General features: G+C 43.7%; 1 protein-coding gene across 1 annotated transcript in view; it reads right to left on the reverse strand.

Moving 5' to 3' along the window:
* Positions 1-15,755, reverse strand: part of mmp17a (matrix metallopeptidase 17a) — a 99,614-nt gene that overhangs the window by 27,701 nt on the left and 56,158 nt on the right. Inside the window, exon 4 of the mRNA XM_021602292.3 lies at positions 2,245-2,531. Within this exon, the coding sequence (XP_021457967.2) occupies positions 2,245-2,531 (287 nt within the window). The remainder of the gene's footprint in view (positions 1-2,244; positions 2,532-15,755) is intronic.

Here is a 15,755-nt window from a genome sequence, read left to right on the forward strand (position 1 = left end):
GCTGTCAAAACAAAAACAGCCTTTCCCTGGCTCCACTTATGTGACCCGGACCCCGAGAGTCTGCCCAGGCCACCCCATTGGATGTCTCCCCTGTCAATCAACCAGTGGAGAGCAGAACGCTAGCAAACTTAAATGGAGCATTTAGCATTCTGCTAGCTACGCTGTTCTCCAAACGCCCAGTTTCAATTCATTGCTAATTACAACACATTAGCAGATGGCCCTCATAGGGGGGAATGTTCTAAGGCTCTGCCAAGAACAATACACTGGGATAAGTTTTCAGAAAATAGGCAAGGGGAGAGAGAAAAGAAGGGAGAGAGGGAAAGCAATTACTGGAATCCTTATTCCTCTGATAAGGTCCATCCTTCTTAAGAAGATTAGGGCCCCAGAAATCTGCTGAACTGCCGTGTTTCACTTCTAGCTCCTGACCTTACAAGTTTACAACTTCTCCAAAGATTATCTTCTTGTTCGAAAGTTGCAGGAACAACAACCCACTCCAATATCTAAAAGGGGATAGGGAAGAGATCCAAGGCCAGGCCTTGAATCCTGTTGCAGACTGACTAAAAAGCACCTTGATGAAAGAATCACCTGTATGGCTCGCTATTATGACAGAAAACTAGGAACAACTAGTTAACGTTTAACTCTCTTATCTAACCCAAAGCACCAACGACATTTTCGGTACGCATGTCAAAGAAAACAATCCTTCAGTGTCGTAAACACAACATTAACCATACAACACATAAAAAAACTCACCAAGGTAAGGCATTGGTGTCTGTTTTAGTAAGTGAGCTTCGTGGTTAGCACAGCCTACTGAGCCGTGGTGACCACCCGACGGACTGTGAAGCTGAGAAGAAATTAAGAGCTGTTTAATTAACTGGCTCCTCTGCCTCGACGACTCACGTCTCCCGCCAGAGAGTCAAGGCAAACAAACACAAATAAATAGAGGACTAAATTCCTTGTTCAATCCAAGCAATGAAATTATACTAGGAATCTAGATGGTGGTGTGGGGCATTCAATAGTTTCAGTTAAAGGATTCATATCATAAGCAAATACTGGAGCGATCTCAGTCCTTGGGTGGGTTGAGAAGGGTAAATCATCATTTTCATCATTACCATTATCCTTCACTTCCTCCTCATCATCATAATTTATTCATGCAATGTGCCAATGATGTGAGATTCTTGGAGAAAAGATGGATTTTTCAATAATCTTCCTCCATTTTCTCCCACATCAGTGAATCTACCACTCTATCCGCCCATCTTCTGGTGTATTCCCCTGACCACCACCGTCTCTCCCCTCCCTCCCCCTGTACTCCACCTTCCAGGCGCCGTGTAAGCATCTGCTGCCTGCCTGGTCTGGCCGGTTGGGAGCCCTAATTGGAGCAGACTGAGCAGCTGTCCAGGAGGCCTCCTGCAGGACAGGGGGAGACCAGAGCACGGCCTGGCGGCCTGGCCCCATCAACACGGCACACCAGCTGGGTCAGTCTGCATCACGCAGCCCTGCTCCTCTCCTTCCCCCCACACTGAGGTCTGGTTTGGTGTATCTTTGGGAGAGTGATGTACTGTATCTGTCCTGTCAGAGAGGTCATGGGGTCAGCATACATCACACATTACATCACTTCACCTTTCCAGATGTGTTTGGTTGTCTTGCTATCTTTATCAAGGCAAGCGATGTGGAGGTATTGGGCTTGGCTAGAGTGGAATATGACTCTGGGTGCTCTCAGTAGTTCTAGTCTCATCATAGGTGGGGAGATGAAGGGGGAGCTCGTTCTCTTTTACCCAACACTGTCTATGCTCACCTGCTATCCTCTTCCTCCTTCTGTCTCAGGCAGGACATAACAGAAAATGCATTAGTTTCTCCATCAGAGATGGACAGGAAGGGAGAGATGGAGGGGGGCACCTTGAGTCCACTCAGGCAGATGAGAATGGGAGATGGGAGAGGGGGAAGTGGTGGGCAGTCGATCAGCCTAGCAGCAGCAGGCGGACTTAATGATTAATGAGAGCATCTGTGATTCTGGGAGCGGCTAGTCAGACTGAGTGACCCATGGCTGACCAACCAACTGCTAGAGCCGTGAGGTGTCACTGGGCATTGCACGCACGCACGCACTCATGCACACACGCACACACACAAACTTCTGGAAATGTACTTCATACAAATAAATGAACAGTATAGCACATATACAATCCATGTACAATACACACTAGTCACTACCAACTAAGTAAACTACCAAGTAAACTACCAACCACTCACCTGGTGATCTGAAGGTCCAGGCCTCATCATCATCAAAGTGGGTGTCCCCTGCTGTGAACCTCTCTCCGGGGAAGAAAGCGTGTGCCACAGTGCCCCCCGGCCCGTCAAAGGGGTACCCGTCGTTGTGGTCAGCCTTGGTGAAGTCGATCTGGATGTCTGCGTCGTTGCCCGCCACTTCATGGAAGTTGAGGGGGGAGATGTCACTCCAGACCTTGAGAGCATAGTACATGAGAGCCCGTACCGTATCTCGACCCAACAGAGGAGACTCCTTAGGAAAGGTACGTATCCTGGAGGTGGAGAGGAACGAGAGGAGAAGAGGGAGAGGAAGAGACCAAGTGGGAGAAGAGGAGAGGGGAAGAAGGAGAGGATGAGACAAGTAGAGTGGAAGCAGATGAAAGTAGGAACAGGAGTAGAGGAAAAGAGGGCGAGAGGAGGGCGAGAGAGGAGAAAAAAGATAAGAGGAGGAGAGAGTGAGAGGGGGAGAGGAAAGGTCAAAATTAGAATACTGTACAAGTACACTGGCAGAGCTGCATTCACTGGTCAACAAATTTCAACAGGTTGTCAGTTCATGAATGAGTATAGGGCTTATTTGCAGATACACACTGATTGTATCTCCTTTTCCATTTCATGGCTTGGTGAGTCCTCGCAGTGGAAAACAGATTGACCATAGCGTTCAAATGCATCAACATCTTTGAACTGAGTTGCGGAGAGATGAGAGAGAGGAGAAAGACACAAAATGAGCTTTCAGGAATAGCTTTCGAGGCACTATCCTCCCTTCTCTCTCTCACTCTCTTTCTCCCTCTCTCCCTCGTATCTCTGTCTCTCCCTCTGCTACAGCAGTAATAGGATTTGAATAAACAGGGGGGCAGTCATACTCTCGCCCTCTCTCTTCCATTCTCCTCTTTCTATTTCCTAGCAACCAGAGTCATATAACTATCATTAGCCAAGGTTGCTGGCTACTCAATATGTGCAATGAACAAAAATATAAATGCAACATGCAACTATTTCAAATATTTTACTGAATTAATGTTCATATAAGGAATCAGTCAACTGAAATAAATTCATTAGGCCCTAAACTACAGATTTCACATGATTTCACTGAGAATACAGATATGCATCTGTTGGTCACAGATACATAAAAAAGGTAGTGGCGTGGATCAGAAATCCAGTCAGTATCTGGTGTGACCACCATTTGCTTCATGCAGATTGATTTCCTTCGCATAGAGTTGATCAGGCTGTTGATTGTGGTCTGTGGAATGTTGTCCCACTACACGTCAATGGCTGTGCGAACTTGCTGGATATTGGCGGGAACTAGAACACGCTGTCATACAAGTCAATCCAGAGCATCCCAAACATGCTCAATGGGTGACATGTCTGGTGAGTATGCAGGCCATGGGGCTGTGCATTATCATGCTGAAACATGAGGTGATGGCGGCGGATGAATGGCACGACAATGGGCCTCAGGATCTCGTCGCGGTATCTCTGTGCATTCAAATTGCCATCGATAAAATGTAATTGTGTTCGTTGTCTGTAGATTATGCCTGCCCATACCATAACCCCACCACCATCATGGGGCACCACCATTGTCCACACAACACCATACACGCTGTCTGCCATCTACCTGGTACAGTTGAAACCGGGATACATCTGTGAAAAGCACACTTCTTCAGTGTGCCAGTGGCCATCGAAGGTGAGCGTTTGCCCAATGAAGTCGGTTACGACGCCAAACTGCATTCAGGTCAAGTGAAGAAGCCGGATGTGGAGTTCCTGGGCTGGCATGGTTACATGTGGTCTGCGGTTGTGGGGCAGGTTGGACATACTGCCAAATTCTCTAAAATGACATTGAAGGCAGCTCATGGTAGAGAAATGAGCGTTCAATTCTCAGGCAACAGCTGTGGTGGACATTCCTGCAGTCAGCATGCCAATTACATGCTCCCTCAAAACGTAACAAATCTGTTGCATTGTGTTGTGTTACAATACTGCAAATTTGAGAGTGGCCTTTTATTGACCCCAGCACAATGTGCACCTGTGTAATGATCATGCTGTTTAATCAGCTTCTTGACATGCCTCACCTGTCAGGTGGATGGATTCTCTTGGTAAAGGTGAATTGATCACTGACAGGGATGTGAACAAATTTGTCCACTAAATTTGAGAGAAACAAGCTTTTTGTGCATATGGAAAATATCTGATTTTCTATTTCAGCTCATGAAACATGGGACCAACATTTGACATGTTACGTTTATATTTTTCTTCAGTGTATATGGCTAAAGGAACCCATAGATAGGTCATGCTCAATAGCTTTTGATGCACGGACGGGGAGGGCAGTGAAGTCAGGGAGTGGGGGAATAGTGGAGGGGTGGGTAATAGCAGCCTGCTAGCCAAGGTCAGAGGCAGCCTCCCCTGCATCACAGATGAGCTCTAGAATCCCATGACATTGGCTGTGTTCACACCCGCTATCTGAGCAAGTACATTAAAAATACATTGACCATCATGGCCCTGGAGCCGGTCTAGGAATAGCATTAAGTAGGAAATATGATTGCTACGCTGAGAATTTCTATACCCGTTGGCGCAGTCCAACATAATGTGTGTGTGTGATAAAAACCTTTTAATGAATAAATACTTTAGTAATATTGTGAAACCTTTATTTGACATTCACAATGTAAGTGCACAAAGCAAGAGCAAACAGCACAAACAAAACATTTTCCAATTCTTGGCAGGGGAGTAATAGACGATAGAACCTTGAGAACCGATAGAACCTTTAGACCGTAGAATTACAATGACTTTTATTTCTATGCTTTAGAAACTTAAGACAGACAGAGGTAACCTTTCTGTGTGTGACAGACTGCTGTTTCGACCACAGGCCCTGACTCTGGCTCTGACTCTGACACTTTCACCAGCCTGGACGAGTCTGGAACCATTATGGTGTCATTATCATTGGCTGTGCTGACAGGGCATGGCAACTGGAGGCTATCCGTGTGTTTGTGTGTGTGTGTGTGTGTGTGTGAGCACTGTAAATCCTTGTGGAGACATAAGGTTGTGACACACAAAGGGATAATTGACCCTGAGCTGTTGTTTGAGGGACTTTACAGTAGTATAATTTTGGAAGAGGGTGTACGACACTAGCACTCCACCCGCAAGCACACACTCCATTCACCCGCATGCACACACTCCACCCGCATGCATGCACGCGCTCCACCCACATGCACACACGCACCTCACCCGCATGCAGGCATGCACACACTCCACCCGCATGCAAGCACGCACTCCACCCGCATGCACGCAAGACACACACATTATTCTCCAGAACAAATTCTAAATGCTAAAGCACACTAGGGCTGGGTGATATGGCCGAAATATCATATCATCACGGTATGTAATGACGATATTTGATGCTATTTTTTGTTCTTTAATAATAAAAGTAATAAAAGCTTAATGAGTAGTGAGTGACCCTAGAGTTGCAACACATACATTCTAAGTGAGTCTTTCTCCATTCTGATTGTTTTATAATTTTTATAGTATTTTAAATTTCTCAATTGCCTGCACTAATTTGAGATCATTTCAACACTGGGTTGCACGATATTGGCAAACAACCTAGGCCTTATTTTTAACCAAATGTTGCAATTTACTTGCAATTTAGAGCAAAACACTTGGGTGAACTGTAGGAATCATGGAAATATAATTCTTATTCTAATTCTATAATAGAATAGTGTTGTTCGAAATGACAACAAATTAAAATGCCAGGGAGGAGTTATTATGACAGGGTAGGAACCAAAGTGTTTCCTAGGGGACCATATAATCTTTAGCTACATTTAACGTTTTCTCTTAGCTACTTCATGTAGCTAACATTTCCATGCTTCACGTATTCCTCTTTGATTTAGAAGATACTGTTGCACAAACAACATGCTGATTTAGGTCTACACCATCACTGGCATTATTAGGCTGTATAGCTAATTACGTTTGCTATGGTTCAGTACATTTAATAGCTAGCTAGTCAGCTAACTAGTGATTCGCATTAGCTAACAAGAAAAGACAAACTAGCTGTTTGCAGATATAAGAAACACAAACGCATAGTGTAATTATAGAACGCTAGTGAATTGATATTAAGAAGCAAAGTGAAAACAGCATCGTTGTCATCAACATTGTTGCATGTGCTGCATTGACCATGCAGACTGAACGCAAGTGTCTCGTGGTCTAAGAACAACAAATGCGCTCCTTGAGTGACAGGAGGCGGGGCTAGGTCTGTGTGGAACGAGGCATGAAGAGAGAGCAGAGAGCGTACAGATCACTGACAAACTGAAATGGACCACTCACACAGACTGTGGTGAAGAAGGCGCAACAGAGCCTCTTCAACCTCAGGAGGCTGAAGAAATTTGGCTTGTCACTTAAAACCCTCACAAACTTTTACAGATGCACAATTGAGAGCATCCTGTCGGGCTGTATCACCGCCTGGTACGGCAACTGCATCGCCAGCAACCGCAAGGCTCTCCAGAGGGTGGTGCAGTCTGCTCAACGCATTACAGGGGGCAATCTACCAGCCCTCCAGGACACCTACAGCATCCGATGTCACAGGTAGGCCAAAAAGATCATCAAGGCCATCAACCACCCGAGCCATTGCCTGTTCACCCCGTTATCATCCAGAAGGCGAGATCAGTACAGGTGCATCAAAGCTGGGACCGAGAGACTGAAAAACAGCTTCTATCTCAAGGCCATCAGACTGTTAAAGAGCCATCACTAGCACATTAGAGGCTGCTGCTTATAGGTATAGACTTGACATCACTGGATACTTTAAGGAATGGAACACTAGTCACTTTAATAATGTTTAGATATCTGGCATTACTCATCTCATATGTATATACTGTATTCTATACTATTCTACTGTATCTTAGTCACTTTAATAATGTTTACATATCTGGCATTACTCATCTCATATGTATATACCGTATTCTATACTATTCTACTGTATCTTAGTCACTTTAATAATGTTTACATATCTGGCATTACTCATCTCATATGTATATACTGTATTCTATACTATTCTACGGTATCTTAGTCACTTAATAATGTTTACATATATGGCATTACTCATCTCATATGTATATACCGTATTCTATACTATTCTACTGTATCTTAGTCACTTTAATAATGTTTACATATCTGGCATTACTGATCTCATATGTATATACTGTATTCTATACTATTCTACGGTATCTTAGTCACTTAATAATGTTTACATATATGGCATTACTCATCTCATATGCATGTAATGTATTCTATACTATTCTACTGTATCTTAGTCCGTTCCGCTCTGACATTGCCCGTCCATATATATACAGTATATAGTCTTAATTAATTGCTACTTAGATTGGTGCGTATTGGGTATGAGATGTGTAATTTGTTATATATTACTTGTTAGCTATTACTGCACTGTCAGAGCTAGACGCACAAGCATTTTGCTACACCCACAATAACATTTGCTAATCATGACCAATAAAATGTTATTTGATTTGATTTGCTAAACTGTCTAGGATGAAGAGAACATTCTAAGAATTATCCTCACACCTCAGTGACCGCTGACACAGGAGCTTAACAGTGCCTTTATTCTTCAACTTTGACACACTGGGCTGAGTAACAACTGAGAGGTAAAAAAGCTAATTGCAAAGTTACATATCTGTGAATTTATGGGATTTAAAGACACAGTGTCTTTCAGTGGGATAATATTCCATCATTTGTCAGGAGTGAGGTCCCTCTTCCTCTATCTCAGCTGTCAATCACAGCTCTAATGATGGCAGCACAGGGAGAGGGGAGGGATTGATGTGGTGTCCCCTTTTTATAGGTATCTCTTTATGGAGACAGCCTCATCATTGGATCACCCAGCTATGGTATAATGCTGATGTGATGGGGCTTCCTTAGGTTATTTTGGTCTGTCCTTTGGTTCACATACACCCGACTCTCTCCTCTCCTATACTGTATCCCTAACACCTATCTTGGCCGGACACTTGTGGACAACCTATACTGTGTCTAACCTATCACTCTTATCCATGCTTATTCTCAGCTCTATTGTACTTATTTTATTGAAAGTCGGTTCAGATAGGAATCAGAGGGTACAGTAAGGTCATGTTGACAGAGTTACTGATGCTTATCACGAGTGTCTCCTTCTTCCACTGCAGCATGTTAACCCAGCCAGCCAGTTAGCTAGACAGCTAGCCAGCCAGCCAGCCAGCCAGCCAGCCAGCCAGCCAGAAGGATCCTTTGGGAAGTGAATTAGAGCAGTAGACAGACAGACAAGGAGGGAGGGAGGCTGCGCTGCTTTCCCCACCTATCTGTTTAGGTGATTAATCTAGCCGCTAACGAGCAGGAGGCAGTCTTCTGGGTGATGAACTGGGCTAACAGTGTGATTAGGAGGCTGTGTCATCTGTCTGAATGCTGGGGCTGTTACGGGTACATGTCTCAACAGCTGGGTCCACCAACCCCTGCTCTCACCAGCCAATCAATCTTTATCCTTACGCCATTCAGGTCTGAAATTGGCCTATTATTATAAAATGGATTAAATAGTTTTCCCCCTCATCAATCTACTCACAATACCCAATAATGACAAAGCAAAAATGGGTTTTTAGAAAATGTTGCAAATTTGTTAAAAAATTAAAAACTTTAATATCAAATTCACACGAGTATTCAGACCCTTTTCTCAGTACTTTGCTGAAGCCGCTTTGGCAGCAATTACAGCCTTAAGTCTTCTTGGGTATGACGCCATTCCTCTCTGCAGATCCTCTCAAGCTCTGTCAGGTTGGATGGGGAGCGTTGCTGCATAGTTATTTTCAGGTCTCTCCAGAGATGTTCGATCAGTTTCAAGTCCGGGCTCTGGTTGGGCCACTCAAGGACATTCAGAGACATGTCCCGAAGCCACTCCTGCTTTGTCTTGGCTGTGTGCTTATGGTCGTTGTCCAGTTGAAAGATGAACCTTCTCCCCAGTCTGAGGTCCTGAGCGCTCCGGAGCAGGTTTTCATCAAGGATCTCTCTGTACTTTGCTCCATTCATCTTTCCCTCAATCCTGACTAGTCTCCCAGTTCCTGCTGCTGAAAAACATCCCCACAGCATGATGCTGCCTCCACCATTCTTCACCGGAGGGATGGTGCCAGGTTTCCTCCATACGTGACGCTTGGCTTTCAGGCCAAAGAGTTCAATCTTGGTTTCATCAGACCAGAGAATCTTTTTTAGGTGCCTTTTGGCACACTGTGGGCTGTCATGTGCCTTTCACTGAGGAGTGACTTCCGTCTGGCCACTCTACCATAAAAGCCTAATTGGTGGAGTGCTGCAGAGATGGTTGTCCTTCTGGAAGGTTCTCCCATCTCCACAGGGGAACCCTGTGGAACCCCATTGGGTTCTTGGTCACCTCCCTGACCAAGGCCCTTTCCCCCGATTGCTAAGTTTGGCCGGGTGGCCAGTTGGAAGACGTTTGGTGGTTCCAAACGTCTTCCATTTAAGAATGATGGAGGCCAATGTGTTCTTGGGGACCTTCAATGCTGCAGACATTTTTTGGTACCCTTCCCCAGATCTGTGCCTCGATGCAATCCTGTCTCGGAGCTCTACGGACAATTCCTTCAACCTCATGGCTTGGTTTTTTCTCTAATTGAATTAACCACAGGTGGACTCCAATCAAGTTGTAGAAACATCTCAAGGATGATCAATGGAAACAGGATGCACCTGAGCTCAATTTCAAGTCTCATAGCAAAGGGTCTGAATAAGGTATTTCTGTTTTATTTTACTTTATAAAAGCCTGTTTTCGCTTTGTCATTATGGGTTAGTGTGTATAGATTGCTGAGGATTTGTATTTATTTAATGCATTTTAGAATAAGGCTGTTTCAGGAAGTGATGTCACAGAGTAGTGCCACTATATATAAAACCTTTCACCCACTCCTGGGATTTGGATGCCTGATGAAGACCTAAGGGTCGAAACATTGTTATGAATAAATTTCACCTGGGAGCATGAGCAGCAGTGTGCAGCGTTTTCCTTTCTGTTTTCCATGAGTTTTCCTACAACCCCAGCACCTGCGTAAAGTACCTGGATGTGGGTATGTTCTTCAGCTTTGGACATTTTTTCGTAGCCTAGGGTCCAGGAAAATGTGGCCTTTTTATAAATACATTTCATGCAATTCTATGTAATTTTACATGACTGGAGACTTTGGCAGAATCTTTTTTAATACCGCACAAATGATCAAAATGACAGGCTACTTGGACACGGACAAACTGAGAATCTGAGGTCAATAAAAAACTACATTGTCTTGAATCCATCAATAGCCTAGGCCTAGGTGTGTGGAGACAAATATTGTAGGCTACAGTCTGACGAGGAAATAAGAGTCCTAAGAATGCTTTCCAGTTTCACTGACTCACCCAATGATGCGCAGCTCACTCACTGGTTATTGCCTATGTGTTTGTGTCAAAAGCCTAAAACAATATTTGGAAGTAGATCAAATATTTTGGTAGCCTACAGCAGACAGATTAAAGTCTTCTCTTTTCAGCAGGAGCCATTTCTTTTCCAACCTGTGCAATTGGATTTTAAATATTGCCAAAGGCCTGTTTTGTCTCCATGCTGTTTGTTCACTGACAGATTTGCTGCACGTTCCCGACTGTAGGCTATGCCTTGTTATTGGGCTACACACAATCCAGAGCTAGGCTATTAAAGAAAAAAGCTATTGATCCTCTGTGGCTAAATTATGGGCCTTCTCATAATGTAATAGGATATTCTGAATTATTTAATTTATTTCTGAACAGACAGCAGTAATTCTATAATGTTGGCAAATTTAGGTACTCCAGTGTCTATTATTCTATAAGGTAATAAATGATGAAGTGCAACGCTGGAGAGATGCGAGTTGCAGGCTCATGTCTATCACAGCAGAGAGATCATAGAAAGAAAGTCTCATTCTAGTTCTTTGAGAGATACAGGCGAGCTTCTCACACAGCCACGGCTACGGCCACGGCTACGGCCACGGCTACGGCCACGGGGGGTGTGTAGAATTATAATTTTTTACATTGCAAAAAGTGAACATTATTTTTCATGCCACGAGATGGACCAGATCTGGCCAAATAGGTTCCGTAACGAAACAGTCCAAGAAGGAGAGTTGCCGGATCCTGATCAATCAAGTGTGAGAAGGTGGAAAGCTTCAAGTTGGGCTGTATCACCGCCTGGTACGGCAACTGCACCGCCCGCAACCGCAAGGCTCTCCAGAGGGGGAAAATTACAGCTTATATCTATAGGCCATCAGACTGTTAAATAGCCATTACTAGCCGGCTTCCACCCGGTTACGCAACCCTGACCCTTAGAGGCCGCTTCCCTATATACATAGACTTGGAATCACTGGCCACTAACATCTGCTAAATATGTGTCTGTGACCAATAACATTTGATTTGATAAAGTCTTGGGGCGAGCAGAATCAACAACCTCTGAATCATCAAGAGAGTTGCTTTGTGAGGTGTTAAAGTTCACAGTTAGCCATTGTTATGTACTGGGGTTTCTGGAACTCTGCAGGGTGGACTCTGCTGTACTTAACTGAGTGTGTGTGTCCCTCCCAACACAGCTCCTGTAGGTATGGCCCTAATTTATGTGCTCTCTGACACCAGGAGTTGCATGGCTAATATTTCAAGAACAAAGTACAATGCCCAAGGACTAGTCAGCCCTTTTTCCTCTGAGGGGCCAACATGTAAATATCTCTGTTACAGTATTCAGAGGACTGAATATTCAATGTGATAGAATAATACTATACTATACATGTTTGGTATCTACGTGAAACTTGTTCACTAAGGATAACTCTGATGCTATCTATATGGATGTATGATCTCTGTGGTAACTTGTATCTGTACAAGGTGAACTCTAAATTATTCTCTAAGTTATTGTCCTCTCAGGAATTATTTACATACAGTGCCTTGCGAAAGTATTCGGTCCCCTTGAACTTTGCGACCTTTTGCCACATTTCAGGCTTTAAACATAAAGATATAAAACTGTATTTTTTTGTGAAGAATCAACAACAAGTGGGACACAATCATGAAGTGGAACGACATTTATTGGATATTTCAATGTTTTTTAACAAATCAAAAACTAAAAAATTGGGCGTGCAAAATTATTCAGCCCCCTTAAGTTAATACTTTGTAGCGCCACCTTTTGCTGCGATTACAGCTGTAAGTCGCTTGGGGTATGTCTCTATCAGTTTTGCACATCGAGAGACTGAAATTTTTTCCCATTCCTCCTTGCAAAACAGCTCGAGCTCAGTGAGGTTGGATGGAGAGCATTTGTGAACAGCAGTTTTCAGTTCTTTCCACAGATTCTCGATTGGATTCAGGTCTGGACTTTGACTTGGCCATTCTAACACCTGGATATGTTTATTTTTGAACCATTCCATTGTAGATTTTGCTTTATGTTTTGGATCATTGTCTTGTTGGAAGACAAATCTCCGTCCCAGTCTCAGGTCTTTTGCAGACTCCATCAGGTTCTTCCAGAATGGTCCTGTATTTGGCTCCATCCATCTTCCCATCAATTTTAACCATCTTCCCTGTCCCTGCTGAAGAAAAGCAGGCCCAAGCCATGATGCTGCCACCACCATGTTTGACAGTGGGGATGGTGTGTTCAGGGTGATGAGCTGTGTTGCTTTTACGCCAAACATAACGTTTTGCATTGTTGCCAAAAAGTTCAATTTTGGTTTCATCTGACCAGAGCACCTTCTTCCACATGTTTGGTGTGTCTCCCAGGTGGCTTGTGGCAAACTTTAAATAACACTTTTTATGGATATCTTTAAGAAATGTCTTTCTTCTTGCCACTCTTCCATATGTGCAATATACGACTGATTGTTGTCCTATGGGCAGAGTCTCCCACCTCAGCTGTAGATATCTGCAGTTCATCCAGAGTGATCATGGGCCTCTTGGCTGCATCTCTGATCAGTCTTCTCCTTGTATGAGCTGAAAGTTTAGAGGGACGGCCAGGTCTTGGTAGATTTGCAGTGGTCTGATGCTCCTTCCATTTCAAAATTATCGCTTGCACAGTGCTCCTTGGGATGGTTAAAGCTTGGGAAATCTTTTTGTATCCAAATCCGGCTTTAAACTTCTTCACAACAGTATCTCGGACCTGCCTGGTGTGTTCCTTGTTCTTCATGATGCTCTCTGCGCTTTTAACGGACCTCTGAGACTATCACAGTGCAGGTGCATTTATACGGAGACTTGATTACACACAGGTGGATTGTATTTATCATCGCACTGTAGGTCTCATCTCTCACACAAGCCTTGTAATACTGTGACACACTTTGGGCCTGGGAGTGTTAAGGTTGCTGTAAACTTTGTATTGTTTTATTGGTCAATGGTGGTTGGTTTTGGGTTGAAAGGTTATAACTTCAGATGTTATGAATTTAATTAAATGCCTTTGTTTTCTCTCTTGTCCTGTATCCAGTGCATAGAGGAAGGTTGTATGATCAATTCTCATTTCCTAGGCTTCTTTGTCCTGTAAGTTAACTGTAGGATCTACAGTACCAGTCAAAAGTTTGGACACACCTACTCATTCAAGTTTTTTATTTATTTTTTACTATTTTCTACAAGAAGGAGAGTGATGGAGTGCTGCATCAGATGACCTTGCCTCCACAATCACCCAATCTAAACCAAATTGAGATGGTTTGGGATGAGTTGGACTGCAGAGTGAAGGAAAATCAGCCAACGAGGTCTTAGCATATGTGGGAACTCCTTCAAGACTGTTGGAAAAGCATTCCAGGTGAAGCTGGTTGAGAGAATGCCAAGAGTGTGCAAAGCTGTCATCAAGGCAAAGGGTGACTATTTTGAAGAATCTCAAATATAAAATATATTTTGATTTGTTTACTACATAATTCCATTTGTGTTATTTCATAGTTTTCATGTCTTTACTATTATTCTACAATGTAGAAAATAGTAAAAATAAAGAAAAACCCTTGAATGAGTAGGTGTGTCCAAACTTTTGAATGGAACTGTATATGCTTAGAATAATGCCTTGTAATGCTTGTTAATTCCTTGTAACTTAAGCTCTATACCTTGTATGTGAATCCATTCATTGTACAATATTAATTGAATATCTAGCCTATGATATAGACAATTCTCAGACCAATTCTTGCTAGTGAACATCAACTCATTGCCTAAATGCTTGCTTGTTTATTTTAATTATCTTTATAGAGTCAGATAAACATTTAGTAGGCTAATTGCTTAGTCTAATTACGAGTTGCATGTGATGTGTATATAATATATATCATACACATATCAAATATTTCTGCCCACTACACTCCCAGCCAAGCCTCTGCCCCATGACCCTCTGCTCTACTCCAGACTCTTATCTCCAGCGCTCTCAAACAAACCATTAAGGAACCTTGTTAAAGTATTTGACTCCTGACCTTACTCTCACTGGAGCTAGTAGACCCCGAGGCCAGTCAGTGACTGAGAGAGGAGAGAAGAACTGCCTGTGAGAGAACTTCACCTGTTTAAACAACTCCTTTTGACTAAAGATGACTGAAGGGTACATGGATTCAATATCTTTTCTGGGATGCTTTCATTTGCACCATGCAGCGAGGTCAGACTGGATATAAGTCAATAGATAATCAATGGGTGCTACTTTACAATGCAACCCCCCCAGGTAAAGAAGCATAGAAAATATATACTTCCTCTCTGAGCTCTACAGCCCAAACCAACAAATGTGGGCAGGAAAACTCCAGCTCTCCATCCAGTGAGCACAGGACTCTTGTACAGTGCAGATCAGTACTAGTGTGTATAAAAACACATTCTCCCTGGTCTCGGCAGACAGACAGTAGAGGAGAGCAGGAGCAAGCAGACAGGAGCAAGCAGACAGGAGCAAGGCATATGATTGGCACTAAAACGCAGGCGAGAGAGCAAGAGAGAGAGTATGTGTGCGCGTGAGAGAGGATAAAGGCATGTAGCTGTCAGCAACATTACCCTCCATCTCTCTCAGCTCTCTAATGCACAAGTGCGCGTGCACGCACGCACGCACGCACGCACGCACGCACGCACGCACGCACACACACACACACACACACACACACACACACACACACACACACACACACACACACACACACACACACACACACACACACACACACACACACACACACACACACACACACACACACACACACACTGACACACTGACACAAACCAGCTTACAGCAGCTCAGTATCCAATCTACCTCCTGCTCTTGCTGGTTAAGCTTCAGAGCATGCTTATTTCACCATAAAGGCAGACCTACTCCCCTTCTCTTTACTAACCCCATGTCTGGGTTGAGGTACATATTGGACAGATGTTACGAGCTGCTGTCAACCCATTGTTAACCCATTGATGACCCCTTTCATGACACTATGACTCAACTCATTGGCTAATTAACTGTCCAATTGTCCATTACCACGCAATCTAGTTATGGTATCATCCTCCCCTCATCATGAACCTGGCCTGCACACATATCCAACAGCACAGAAGTCCACATGCAGGTGTTCGTGCAATGT

This window comes from Oncorhynchus mykiss, chromosome 5 (genome assembly GCF_057628025.1).
Source record: "Oncorhynchus mykiss isolate SJ-2025 chromosome 5, ASM5762802v1, whole genome shotgun sequence".
In the NCBI taxonomy this organism is placed as follows: Eukaryota; Metazoa; Chordata; class Actinopteri; order Salmoniformes; family Salmonidae; genus Oncorhynchus; species Oncorhynchus mykiss.